Source organism: Hydra vulgaris, chromosome 08, assembly GCF_038396675.1.
Source record: "Hydra vulgaris chromosome 08, alternate assembly HydraT2T_AEP".
NCBI classification, from domain to species: Eukaryota; Metazoa; Cnidaria; class Hydrozoa; order Anthoathecata; family Hydridae; genus Hydra; species Hydra vulgaris.
In genome coordinates this window covers 20,802,501-20,815,863 of record NC_088927.1, presented here as the reverse complement: position 1 = coordinate 20,815,863, position 13,363 = coordinate 20,802,501, and the positions used below count along the sequence as shown (strand labels likewise).

Sequence of the window (13,363 nt, the reverse complement as noted above, 5' to 3'; positions counted from 1 at the left end):
AATGATATTTATTTTGAATGCGTCGCCAAACAATGTCAACAGACTGGTATAACTTCTGGGTCGCGTATGATGTTTTACGCGCTTGCATGCAATCGCTGGTTTCCAGTGCATTGGCTTATTTCCACTTAATAAAAACATTATAAATCATAACACATTAGCAATCATACAACAACCCATAACGCATATGACGCGTATGACGCATGATTTATAACGCAATGATGTTTAATCGACCTTCATCAACTTTAGCAGCCTCCGCAGCACCTATACCATCTTGCTCATACACAGCTTCATCAACTTCCACAGCTGCCACAGCTGCCGCAGCACCTAATCCAACTACACACCGATTACCATCTTTCTCAACTACATCACCTATTACCATCTTTCTCAACTACACCAGCTTCTAACGGGTAATGTGGAAGTTATCGGACAAATCCTAATTTCATTATTTGAGCATAATAATTAGTTTTTGTGGTTTTATGCGTAGGCATAAACGTTCTATAAAATATAAACTTTATTATTTGAAACACAATTAATTAAAATGAGGTTAAATGCAGCTGGACGAGAATCTTTTCAAAAGTGACTAAAAAAGTTTTTTGTAAATAAACCTAATATAAAAAATAAAATAAAATCGTAAATCATTTTGAAAAGGAAGGATTTGCTCGAAGTACAATATATGATAATCTAAAAAGACTTGAAAATGTTCAATCGTTTTCTGATAGAAAGCACCCTGGTCGTCCGACATCCTGGACCAGAGAAAAGAAAGCTGAATTAACGAGACTTGTCAACAATCGAAAAGGGGTCAGTCAGAGAAAAATAGGTATTAAATTCGATGTAAACCAATCGACAATTGGTCGTCAGTTAAAAAAAATGAATATTAAATATAGAAGACGTGAAAAGACTCCAAAATACACTATAGAACAACAAATAAAGGCAAAGAAAAGAAGCAGGAAACTAGTTAACCAACTCTATAACACAAAATAGCTTCCAGTCATCGATGACGAAAAATACTTTTGTTTTGCAGGGGACAACATGCCTGGAAGTTCTGGATACTACACAAACAACAAAAATACATGCCCAGAAAGTTTTCGTTTTAAAGGAAAAAAAAAATTTCCAAAAAAATTATTAATGTGGATAGCCATATCTGACCGTGGTATGTCCGAGCCATTGTTTCGCACATCCAAGGCTGTAGCGATCAATTTATCAATCTATATTAATGAATGTTTAGAAAAACGACTTCTTCCATTTATTCACAAGTATCATGGAGACTTTAACTATTTATTTTGGCCAGATTTAGCAAGTTCTCAATATTCTAAAGATTCTCTAAATTGGATGGACCAATATGTCTATTACGTTGATAAAGAATCCAATCCCCCAAATGTGCCTCAAGCACGACTAATTGAAAATTTTTGGGGACATTTGGCACAGAAGGTTTACGAGGGAGATTGGCAAGCTTCAACAGAGCAAGTTTTGATTGATCGCATTAAACTAAAACTACAAGAATTTGATTTAAACTTTTTACAGTCGCATATGAAAGGCGTCAGAGCAAAATTGAGATCAATTGCAGATGGTGGTGTTTTTTCATATAAAAAATAATATATTTTTATTAAAAGATAAATGCTTTATTTAAAAAAAATATAATAGTAGTTTTTTTTTTTTATTTATAAATAAGTTATTGACATTTTTATTTTGTCCGATAACTTCCGCATCACCCGTTAGTTTTGATAGGTATCAATAGGTCATGTGATGAGCGTCGCAAAAACAGTATCGAGATAGAGTTGAAGCAGTTTTTCAAGCCAGAAATCAATCGCATGTTAAGAAACCGAAGCAGTGCAACAAATCAAAACTTGGAGCAAACCCGAAGAAAACGTGATCGAGTTCCTCAAACAAAAAGATCAAGAAAAAGCAACAAGGGAAGCCGTGAAAGTTGTTAAACCTAACGCTAAGCGACGACTCTCTATGCCAACTACTCAAATGCCTGAGCATAACAATGCTGAGCAACCTCAGCAAAACATTAATAAAGAACAAGTAGCCACCGGGAGCCAAACGATTAAAAGTTGTAAAACGTAAAAAGTGGAGAGTACAGTTACACACAGAAATGTTGCAATGCGAGAATTCAATGTGTCGGGAACGGTTGTGCAAAGAAACATGTTTACCAAAGAAATATGTGGTTGGAATTAAATTTTTTTGCTTGCAAATAATGTAAAAACTTTAATATAGTTTCTTAAATATAGGTAGTGCTAAAAAAAAATAATAAAAAAAGTTAAATTTTAAAAATGTCAATGTTTTTTCAAGCGTGCGGTTTTATCAGAATCCTAAAACCGCACCATTTTTTTTACTTGACATTTAATATTTTCAATAACTTTATTATTTTATTTTTAACATATATTTTTATTATCTTAAGTAGTTTTTTGTTACCTATCTAGTAAAAAAAAAAATTGAAAAAAATAAAAATAAAAAGTTATTCATTTTTTCATGATAAGTTTTTTTTAATTTTTATTGTGACCTTTATAGGGTAATGTTGACCTGGTTTTACTCTATACATTTTTAAAACGCTTTTTTAGATTTTTAATTTTATAAAAACTTCTAGAAAACACCTCATCAATTACCAAAAAAATCTGTAAGTTTTCCCAGCACTTTTGGAAGTAACTCAGCCCAAGTTTTAGTTTTTATAATTTTTAACTTTTTATAATATATAATTTATATAATTTATTTAATATTTGGATAAATACATATATAAAAAGCAGGTGCGGAAACGTGCAGTTATCGCTCATTATTTGCCCAAAATTATATCTGCATAACAACAGTTTAGTGTTTTTAACAAAGGAAAAAGTTTTCATTAGTAAAAAATTTCCGACCCATCGTTTCCATTTTTTTTTTCTATGTATTTCTGAGATAACGCTTTTAACGGATTTTGTCAAGGTAAAGCAAAACAAAAACTCCGAGCAACAATTAAATAACAAATAGAGTCATAGTTTATGGGTTTTTTTAAAAAAAGTGTTGACAAAAACGGGAAAAAAATAACTTGCGTACAGTTAATTTAAAACTAATGCCAAAAATAAAAATAAAAATAAAAAAGTTTATGTTAAGCTACCGAGAATTAAAATTCTATTAATTAAAATTCTATTCTATTAATTAAAATTCTAAAATTCTGCATATTAAATCACTACCGTGATTTAAAGTTGCAAATTTATGACAAGATAAAAATCAATAAAGAACACAAAAATAAAGATTAAATAAACGAATTTAACTAGTTTTCTAGCTCTAATTAACGAATAAACGAGCTTTCAAGCTCTAGTTAAAGTAATTACGAATATGGCTTCCACATATTTTAGAAAAATATCTCTAGTTAACGAATAAACGAGCTTTCAAACTCTAGTTAAAGTAATTACGAGTATGGTTTCCATATATTTTAGAAAAAAATCTCGGATTAAGAAAAAAACAAAGGGAGCAAAAATTCAAAAATATATATAACAAAAAATAGGGACAAATAGTCAAAACGATTTAGTACGTCATTACATAACATATTTAGGGCTAAATGCCTGATAGAATAAATGATATTATAAATAGATAATACTATGAATAGATATTAGGAAAAGTGTTGATGTAATCACAATACTGTTTGAACAGATGTCCAGTGATGTACAGGGGGTAATTAGAAAAAGTAAGTGGGAAAAGTGCCTTTTTTTTTTCTTTATACTCTGATGATGGCAAAAGTCACTTTAACTAGACTAACTGTGTAATTTATTATTGGTGTTATTAATTGTCATAATTTTAGCGGTAAATTTTGCAAAAGCCAATACAACAAGCCAGATTTTCTAGCTCTACGATTAGATTTTTATTTAGTCGTAAAGCCTAAAGATATGCTATTCTATTTTTTGATTTTGAGGATGGTTGGATACATTATAAATATAGAGTTATATAATGTGTAACAACAGCAATCAGCAATAAATGGAGATTATTTATTAATGACACAACTGATATGGTCGTGATGGTATTGTTATCACCCCATTTAAAATAGTAGAAGCCATCAAATTTTTCTGTAATCGTAAACATTGAAAAAACCTTTAAAAAATATCGTTGAATTTATTTTTATTCATTCGAGTTTTAATAACAAGGTAAACATTTTATACGCTGCTTTTATTTCTAAATACCTCATTGAGCTTCAGTAAATAATAAGCTATTGTTAATTAGGAAGTAAATCTTTTAGGAAAATGTTTTAAGCATTGTTCAACGGATAATTTGTGATATCATTGTATGTTTATACTGTGTGTACGTTTATTTTATATACGTTTATAGTATATATATATATGTCGAAATTTAGCAATAATAAAAAATAAACGACATAAATAACGTATAAAAGTTATCTATACTTTGTTATAAACATTTTGGCGGTTAGTTTACGCAAAAAAGTTGTATAGAACAAACTTAAAAATCGAAAAAAGTATAGTAGTGGTTAAGATTTCTTTACATTACTTTAGATTATGTTGTTGTTGGAACAATTTTAAATACTGCATTTTTAGCATTTTTATTATAAACTCTAAACAACTTGTTGGTTCTTTTATATCTACTTCTTCGCGTGACCTCTTAACTATTTTATAAGCACTTCTTCACGTGATACCACCTTTCTCACCTTTTTTATAACTACTTTTTTACGTGATCTTTCTCGCTCTCTTAGCACTTTCTCGCACAACCTAACTGAAAATCGCAAATCGGTTTTTATTCCAAAAAAAAAATAAACTATGCCGTAATAATGCATGACGTAAATATTATTACATAATTCATCACTGGAATAAAAATGATAGCATTTTTTTGGCACGTCTTCGTAATGATTTTCTTATAACATCTTCATAATGATTTTCTTATAACATTCTTAATTATCAAAAATTCTTTAAGAATTTTCTCTTATTTTTCGCAACATGACTGCCGATTCGATTTGACGTTTTCGTTTGACGTGACTTAAGGGGTATTCACGATTAACGTCGTTGGCAAGATTTAAACAAAGTTACGTTTTAAATCAAACCCACAAGCAATTTAGTTTACTTATTTATAATTGGTTAATTTCTATGGATTTAAAGTATTATTAAAAAATAATATGTAATAATTCAACTCGCTAATAACCAGAACATAAAACTCTAACCAGGTACATAAACAAATGAATTTGTTATAATATAATTAGATTAATTAATTAGATAATTAGTTAATTAATGTTTGGGAAAAAAACATAAAATAACTAACAGCTCTATTTGTGTTAATAAGGCATCCGTTCTTTTATTTTATTCGGTATTTGTTTTGTAATGGCTAGTTACGCTGGAGTTGTCTCCAACAAAATTCATCGTATGGAGCGTTTTATTGACATAAATGTATTTATGAATCCTAACGAAATTTTCAAAAAGAAATATCAAGAAAATCGAGCCCAGGAAATTTATTAAAAAATATCTGTTATTGTTGGCGAAAATAAAGTCAGCAGTTTGATATACAATACCAGAGGAAACTGGGTGAAAGAAAGAAATCAAAAAGAAGATACGATTCTCGTGAAAGAAACAAGTATACAATTGTCTGGTAGTAACCAGAACATAAACTCTAAGATACGGAGTGCATTGGTCTTTTAATAACTGTTAAATGTGACCCTCTAATTGAGGACGATGAAATTTTAGCACAAATGCAGCCCTTTATAAGCGAGTTATACTCAGTAACTCACACAACGTACCGCTTTAACAGAAATATGAAAGACGGTCGTAGGCTGATTCGAATGAAGCCTTCAGTAAGACTAAAAGAAATTACACATACGATCGAAATCGATGGAATAAATATCGCTCTACATTTTGCTGGGAAATCTTTTCTCTGCAAGACATGCTGCAACTCACACCCTCCCCAACAACGATGCATCTCACATAAAGAGCCCTCAAAAATTATTAAAAACTCAACAGAAAAATCCAAAGAATGAAAACAGCCTCTCGAAATAAATAGCGATAAACCGGCAGAAAAAGAGAAAGCGATTGAAAACATCACGCTTGCTAAAAAGCAAACAGACAACAAATACCTGCCAGTGCTTTAACAGAACCAAGCTTTCAAGTCGTTAAAAGCCGTTACCAAAAACGAGAAGAAAAACTAAAACTAAAAAGAAACAGCGAAAATCAAAGCGACGTTGAAGATGGCGAGGTGATTGAAATAAAAAACGACAAAAATATTTGTAGCAGAAATGCTGCATCGCCGACTCCTCAAAAGGAAGGATCGAAAAGAGTTGCACGACAAAGGGCGGTATGAATAAATATTTAGTTTATAAAGTTTATATCTACAAGTATTTTTTATTTTTTATATATATATATTTTTTTATATTTTTTTACGCTGTGGCTACAGTACCGGTTGCTGGATCTCTAACGCCAGCGGCTAATGTACCGGATGGTCTGGTTTCTAACTAAAATGTCTCTACGTGTCTGTAAATAATAACTAGTTTTTGAATGTGATTAGCGGTGGTAATGCATTATAGGCGACACAAATTGCTTGTTATATTAATATATTGATGTAAGTAACTTCAATTTAAATGTACATCAGCTTTTAAAAGATGTAAAAAATATAATTTTCTCTGAATTAAGAGTTTGATTTATAATTTGAATAAAACAACTTATTATTAGGTATGTTACATGAAATTTTTAAACTCATCAAATTCTAGGTTGTTATATATCACTAAAAAGAACTTCATTTCAATATTCCAAAGGTGAAAAAATTTTCAAAATCGAACCACCCTACAAAAAGTTATGACGTTATAAGTACCGATTTTTTGATATTAGGATTTGTTGAGGAAACTGTGGTCAAAATAAAGTTTTTATTAACTGAAACTATTATAACTCAATCAATTCTTATCCAAAAGTTTATATCTTGGTATCAAAAGATAGATACAAGAGTTATCTACAAATTTATAAAGGTTTCTAAATTACGGGCGCATCCGGGGGCAAGGAGGGGGGGGGCACAAAACCACCATTCATACCGGCAATATAGACTAACAATATTTATAAAAAAGTGTTGTTTTTTAATGAAAATGTAAATTTTTATATACAAGATGTTTTGTAATTAGCTATCAGACCACAGTCAAATATAGAAGTTTTATCATTGTCTTTGGGTGGATGTAAGATTGATTCAAACACCCTTTTATCAAAAATGACTCTTTTTTTTATAAATATTTATCTTTATTAATAAAAAGAAATCTAGTTAAAATCAAAAATTATATTTTATTACTTTACAACATCATTAGTAGCGCACCCTTTGTTTCAAGGGGTGTAGATGGGGAAGGGGGCGTGTCATCAACCCCCCCCCCCTCCACCTTTAACAACCTAAAAAAAAAATTATATTTTTATAAGATTCAAAAAAATATTTAAATGTAATTAAAATAATAAACTTTAATATAAAAACATCTTTTAACAAAATTCAAAATACATCACATAATGCTTAGTGATTGTTATAGATGGTTCCCCCTCTGACCTGAAAAAAATTTTAAAAACAAAAATTGTTTTATAATATTATTTTAAGTAGTTTACAACTTGGCTTTTAGTTAATGATTAAGATATTGAATTCCCTTAATGAAACTATATAATAATCATTGGTTCACAATAGACACGACGTGAATGTAAGCTAGACCCGTCTGTCAAAAAAATTGCAAGTTACTCGCTTTATATTTTTGCAAGTTCCACTACTCGCTGTAATTTTTTTTGTGCAAGTTCCACTACTCACTGCACATTTTTTTTGCAAGTTCCAGTACTCCGTGTACATATCTTTGCAAGTTCCGCTACTCGCTGAAATTTTTTTTGCAAGTTCCACTACTCACTGTAAATTTTTTTTGCAAGTTTGACTACTTGCTGCACATTTTTTTTGCAAATTCCACTACTTGCTGCACAAAAAATAGTAAATTCAAGAAGTAAGATAATAAAATGCATGTCCAATAATCAAAAAATAATGGCAACATCAACTCACTGGAAACATCAACTCAATGAAAACATCAACTACAATGTCAACAACTAACTGGAACTTTTTCATATAATAATCAACAGCTTCAGAATCATTTTCTTTTCTATTCCAGTAAGAAATACTAATAGCCTATCTGTGTTTTTTTTAAGTTTTTCTATTCTGCTATTGTGCAAGACTGTTATTGTTGTATCGGAATCATATCATTCATAATTATTATTGATATAGCATGTACTAAATATATATTATATTATAGTATATATTTAATATATACTATAACATAGTACATATTAAATGTATAATATACTATAAATATTTAATACACTATTTCGAGTATATTAATACTAGAAATAGTATATTAAATTTAATATACTATAAATATATTATATATGTCTATATATTTTTAGACAAATATTAGTATACTAATATATCATATATTCCAAATACATAAAAAAGCAATATTTTATATTATTATATGACATAAAGCATTTTAAAAATGTAATAATGTGATTTGACTGAGCAAAAAACATGTATTATTGATTTAATATATAATAAATGTTATTTTTACATTGATACTTTATAAATGTAATATTAGTACTTGTATCACAAAATCATTGTATATAAAAATCACATAAATTTTTAATAATTATTATTATTGGCTTATAAAAACGAACATTTAATATCCTTCAGTACCCCCCCCCCCTCTACCCCAAACAAAAGTCGGAAAAACAAAATTTAGGTTCCAAAAATGAGGGTAAAAATAAGGTATCTGCTAGTTAAAATAAATTCTTGAAATTTGGCATGTGCATAGAAAATGTTTAAACTTAAAAAAAAGAATAGGATAGAAAAAAAAAAGATAATATTTTCAACATTTACGAAGCACAAGAAGTACAACACACTTTTTGATATCAATAAATAACACTTTAACTTTCGTCAATTTAATAAAAAAAATACTCTTTAAAAAAGTTCAACTATTCTACTTTTAAAAAAACTTCTAAGTTAATATAAAATTCGAAAAAAAATATGCTACAAAACACCATCCTATCATACTGCCTTAACGCCACGTTCTCAAAACGTGGAACAGTTTTTTAGCACAAAAATCGGTTCCGTAAAACGCGGGAGTTGACATACCTATTATTATTACTGTAATTTAAAATGAAATGCATTAATCATTAACTTTTCCTAGATCTACCCAGCAAACATGTCAGCGTTGATAAACGTTGAAAACCGGTCGCAAAAGATGTTGCGGAAACGTTGACAAAGTAATCCATTTTGCAAAGATATGAAACGTTGTTAAATAGACGTTGATTAAACGTTATTGCGTAACGTTGAAAAAACATTACTAAATGACGTTACAAAAATGTCGCAACTAAACGTTGAAAAAGCGTTACATAAAAAGCGTTGAATAAACGTCGCAACTTAGCGTTGAAAAAACGTTACCTAAAAAGCGTTGCATAAACGCTGTTTAAGCAGTCTATTTTGTAAGGATTTGTAACGTTGTTAGTAAAACGTCAATTCAACGTGACTCAAAGACGTTGAGTAATGGTTAAAATATAACGTTGAATCAACGCTTAAAATGTGCTGTATGAAATATCGCAAAATATTATTTAACGTAACAAAACATGGCTATAATATATATTGATTTGACAAATAAAACTAAATTGTAGGTTGAACTCTGCTCTTGCAATATTTCCAAAATCAATTTTTAATACAAACAGTAATATACAATGATAAATATAAAAAAGCCTAAAATATACAATTTATAGATAAATATATACAAAAATATAAACATTTTCTTTAAAATTTATGTGTGTGTGAGTGTTTGTATATATATTTATGCTATATATAAAAATACAATTTACAGGATGTCGTATAGATAGGCCAGGATATCAATGAGATACAAAATCTAAATCAAAAAACAAAACTTGTACCATTAGTAGTCTGAAAGCAAAAAAAAATGTTATTGAATTAGTATAATTATTATTAAATTTAAAAAGTAAATATAAATATATACATATAACCTATTTATATATACAATTTATATTTATATATAAAATAAGTAGATAAATAAATTATATATATATATATATATATAAATTATATATATATATATATATATATATATATATATATAAATTATATATATATATATATATATATATATATTTATATATATATATATATATATATATATATAAATATATAAATTATATAAATATATAAATTATATATAAATATATAAATTATATATATATATAAATTATATATATGTATATATATATATATATATATATATATATATATATATATATATATATATATATATATATATATATATATATATATATATATATATATATATATAAATATACAGTAAACTCCCGGTTATTCGAAATATTCGCACTTATTAGAATTTTCTGCTTATTTGAAGCAATTTTCATTTCCTGTGAATTTTCTTTAACAAACTCATGCAAATGCCGTTATGCAGAAATGCAGTTATTCGAACCTGCAGTTATTAGAAATTTCGGTTATTCAAAACAATTTTTGGCTCTCCTTGACGATAAAAAAACGCATTTTAGGAACAAAAAAAAAAAATAAAAAATCGAATATTATTTCAATAAATTGTAAAATATTTAATGTTTAACAAAGATAAAACTTAAGAAACACCTCATTCCAAGGCTCTTTTCTTTTTTTACTTTCTACTTTTATTAAAATTTGAAAGTAACTTTAAGTAGGTCACTTTAAAGATCATTTTCAGTTATTCAAATTTTGGGTTATTTGAAGTAAATCCTTATACCCCTTGGAGGTTTGATTAACTAGGAGTTTACTGTATATATATATATATATATATATATATATATATATATATATATATATATATATATATATATATATATATATATATATATATATATATATATATATATATATACAGTCACAGGCAAAATTAAGAAACATTAATGACAAAATCGAAACTCAAACAATAAAAACAAAATTATTTATGTCAGGATCTACATAACCGAAAAATTTTATGTTTTTTTTTTAATTTGATTCCAAAGAAAAAATATATATATTTATGCCTCTTTTTAACTCATTCCAAAAGTAACTATTAAATGAAATTTGCTAACAGTTTTTCTGTCTAAAATAAATGTGACCAAAGTAAGAAACATCTATATTTTTATTATGAAATATGTTTTGTCAATAACTACTCACTAAAAAGCATTATTATCAAAAATATTTTGTTAAAGTTATTAACAATAAGCATTTTAGACTATATTTTTTATAATTTAATCTTAGAAAAAGTAAAACTAATAATAATAATGGTTTATCATCAAAATTATTCATTGGACATCAGATCTCAGGTCACTTGTGATCGAAAAAAGGGCCTAACCTACAAGCAATGTGATGAAAAATATCAAATATCAGTAAGTGGTGTTAGGAAGATGTGTATAAAATATGAAACAACTGGTTCTGCTGAAAATCAGAAAAGACTTGGTCGCCCCATTAAGACTTCAACAAGAACCAATATCTTAATTGCACTGATAGAAAAAAAAATTCAACAATAACCTCAAAACTGATAGTTGAAAATCCTTATTTAAATGTTTCCTGTCGAACTGCACTGAAAAGACTTTATTTAAGTAGTTTAATGATTTAGGTAGTTTAAATAAACCTTCTTCGGAAAAGTAAACCCCTCAATAGTCGTATAAACAAAAAGAAACTCTTAGCACTTGCAAAACTGCATATTAACAAGAGTGAGGCATTTTGGAACTTAGTGTTATGGTCTGATGAGAATAAATGTCAAATATTTGGCTTTAAAAAACGACAAAGAGTTTGGCGCAGACCTTGTGATGCACTCTTAGATAGAAATCTTGCAAAAACAGTCAAGCATGAAGGTTACTCGCCTATGGCTTGGGGATGTTTTGATTCAAATGGTGTGGGACAACTGGTGAATGTTGAATGCATAATGACAGGGAAGTTGTATGTTGATTGGCTTTCAAAAAATTTATGTCAATCCGTTAAAGAATTGATTGCAAATTTTTTTATCAAAATGACAACGACCTTAAACACACATGCAAAGATGCAAAACAGTTCTTAAAAAAAAGTAAAGCTAACAACCTTAAATGGCCGCCACAAAGACCGAAACCTTAACACTGTTGAAAATATATGGGCAAATTTAAAATCTAAAATACCTCCTTCAAAATGAACAAATATAAAATAAATTTAAGAGGCTCTTATTAAAATTTGAAATTCAATTGATGCTGACCTCACATCAAAGCTTGTAAAAAGCATGCCAAGAGGTTAAGAAGCAATCGTAAAAGCAAAAGGTGGCACAACACACTAATAAAATGAAAATCAGACATGATATTCTTGCATTTGTAATAAAATTTATTGACAAAACATTATACTTTATAAAAAAAAATTTGATGCTTCTTACTTTAGTCACATTTACTTCGGACAGAAAATTTGTAAAATAGCTCATTTCATTTAATAGGGTTACTTTTACAATGAGTTAAAAAAAATTATAAATATTTTATTTCTTCTTTACAATGAAATTTAAAAAAAACATAAAACTTTTGCAGTTATGTAGATAACGACGTAAATAATTTTGTTTTTTTTGTTTGAGTTTTGAATTAATCAACAATGTTACATAAATTTGTGTGTCACTGTATATATATACTATATATATATATATATATATATATATATATATATATATATATATATATATATATATATATATATATATATATATATATATATATATATATATATATATATATATATATATATATATATATATATATATATATATATATATATATATATATATATATATATATGTACATATATATATATATTCATACATTTATATATATATATTTATATATATATATATATATATATATATATATATATATATATATATATATATATACATATATATATATATATATATATATATGTATGTATATATATATATGTATATATATAAATATATGTATATATATATGTATATATATATATATATATATATATATATATATATATATATATATATATATATATATATATATATATATATATGATTTCAGTATCGACATCGTGTATAAGAGTGTATGTTATATTAATAAGAAAACATCAAACAATACGAATTCTCTTAATACAAATAATAATTTATTTTGAGAAATTTTCACTGGGTTATGGATACCAGCATCATCAGCTCGTAAAATATTATATTTTAATATTTAATATTTAATAATATCGTAATATTTTACGAGCTGATGATGCTGGTATCCATAACCCAGTGAAAATTTCTCAAAATAAATTATTATTTGTATTAAGAGAATTCATATTGTTTGATGTTTTCTTATTATATATATATATATATATATATATATATATATAT

General features: G+C 26.9%; 1 protein-coding gene and 1 long non-coding RNA gene across 2 annotated transcripts in view; one reads left to right on the top strand and one right to left on the bottom strand.

Annotated features, from left to right (window-relative positions):
* Positions 1 to 6,577, top strand: part of LOC136083677 (TNF receptor-associated factor 3-like) — a 131,176-nt gene extending 124,599 nt beyond the window's left edge. The window contains exon 8 of the mRNA XM_065803237.1: positions 5,303 to 6,577. Coding sequence (XP_065659309.1) covers positions 5,303 to 5,353 — 51 coding nt within the window. The 3' untranslated portion in view covers positions 5,354 to 6,577. The remainder of the gene's footprint in view (positions 1 to 5,302) is intronic.
* Positions 6,578 to 9,747: 3,170 nt separating this feature from the next.
* LOC136084223 (uncharacterized) overlaps positions 9,748 to 13,363 on the bottom strand; it is a 33,370-nt gene continuing 29,754 nt past the window's right edge. Inside the window, exon 5 of the long non-coding RNA XR_010640406.1 lies at positions 9,748 to 9,862. This is a non-coding gene — a long non-coding RNA (uncharacterized LOC136084223). The remainder of the gene's footprint in view (positions 9,863 to 13,363) is intronic.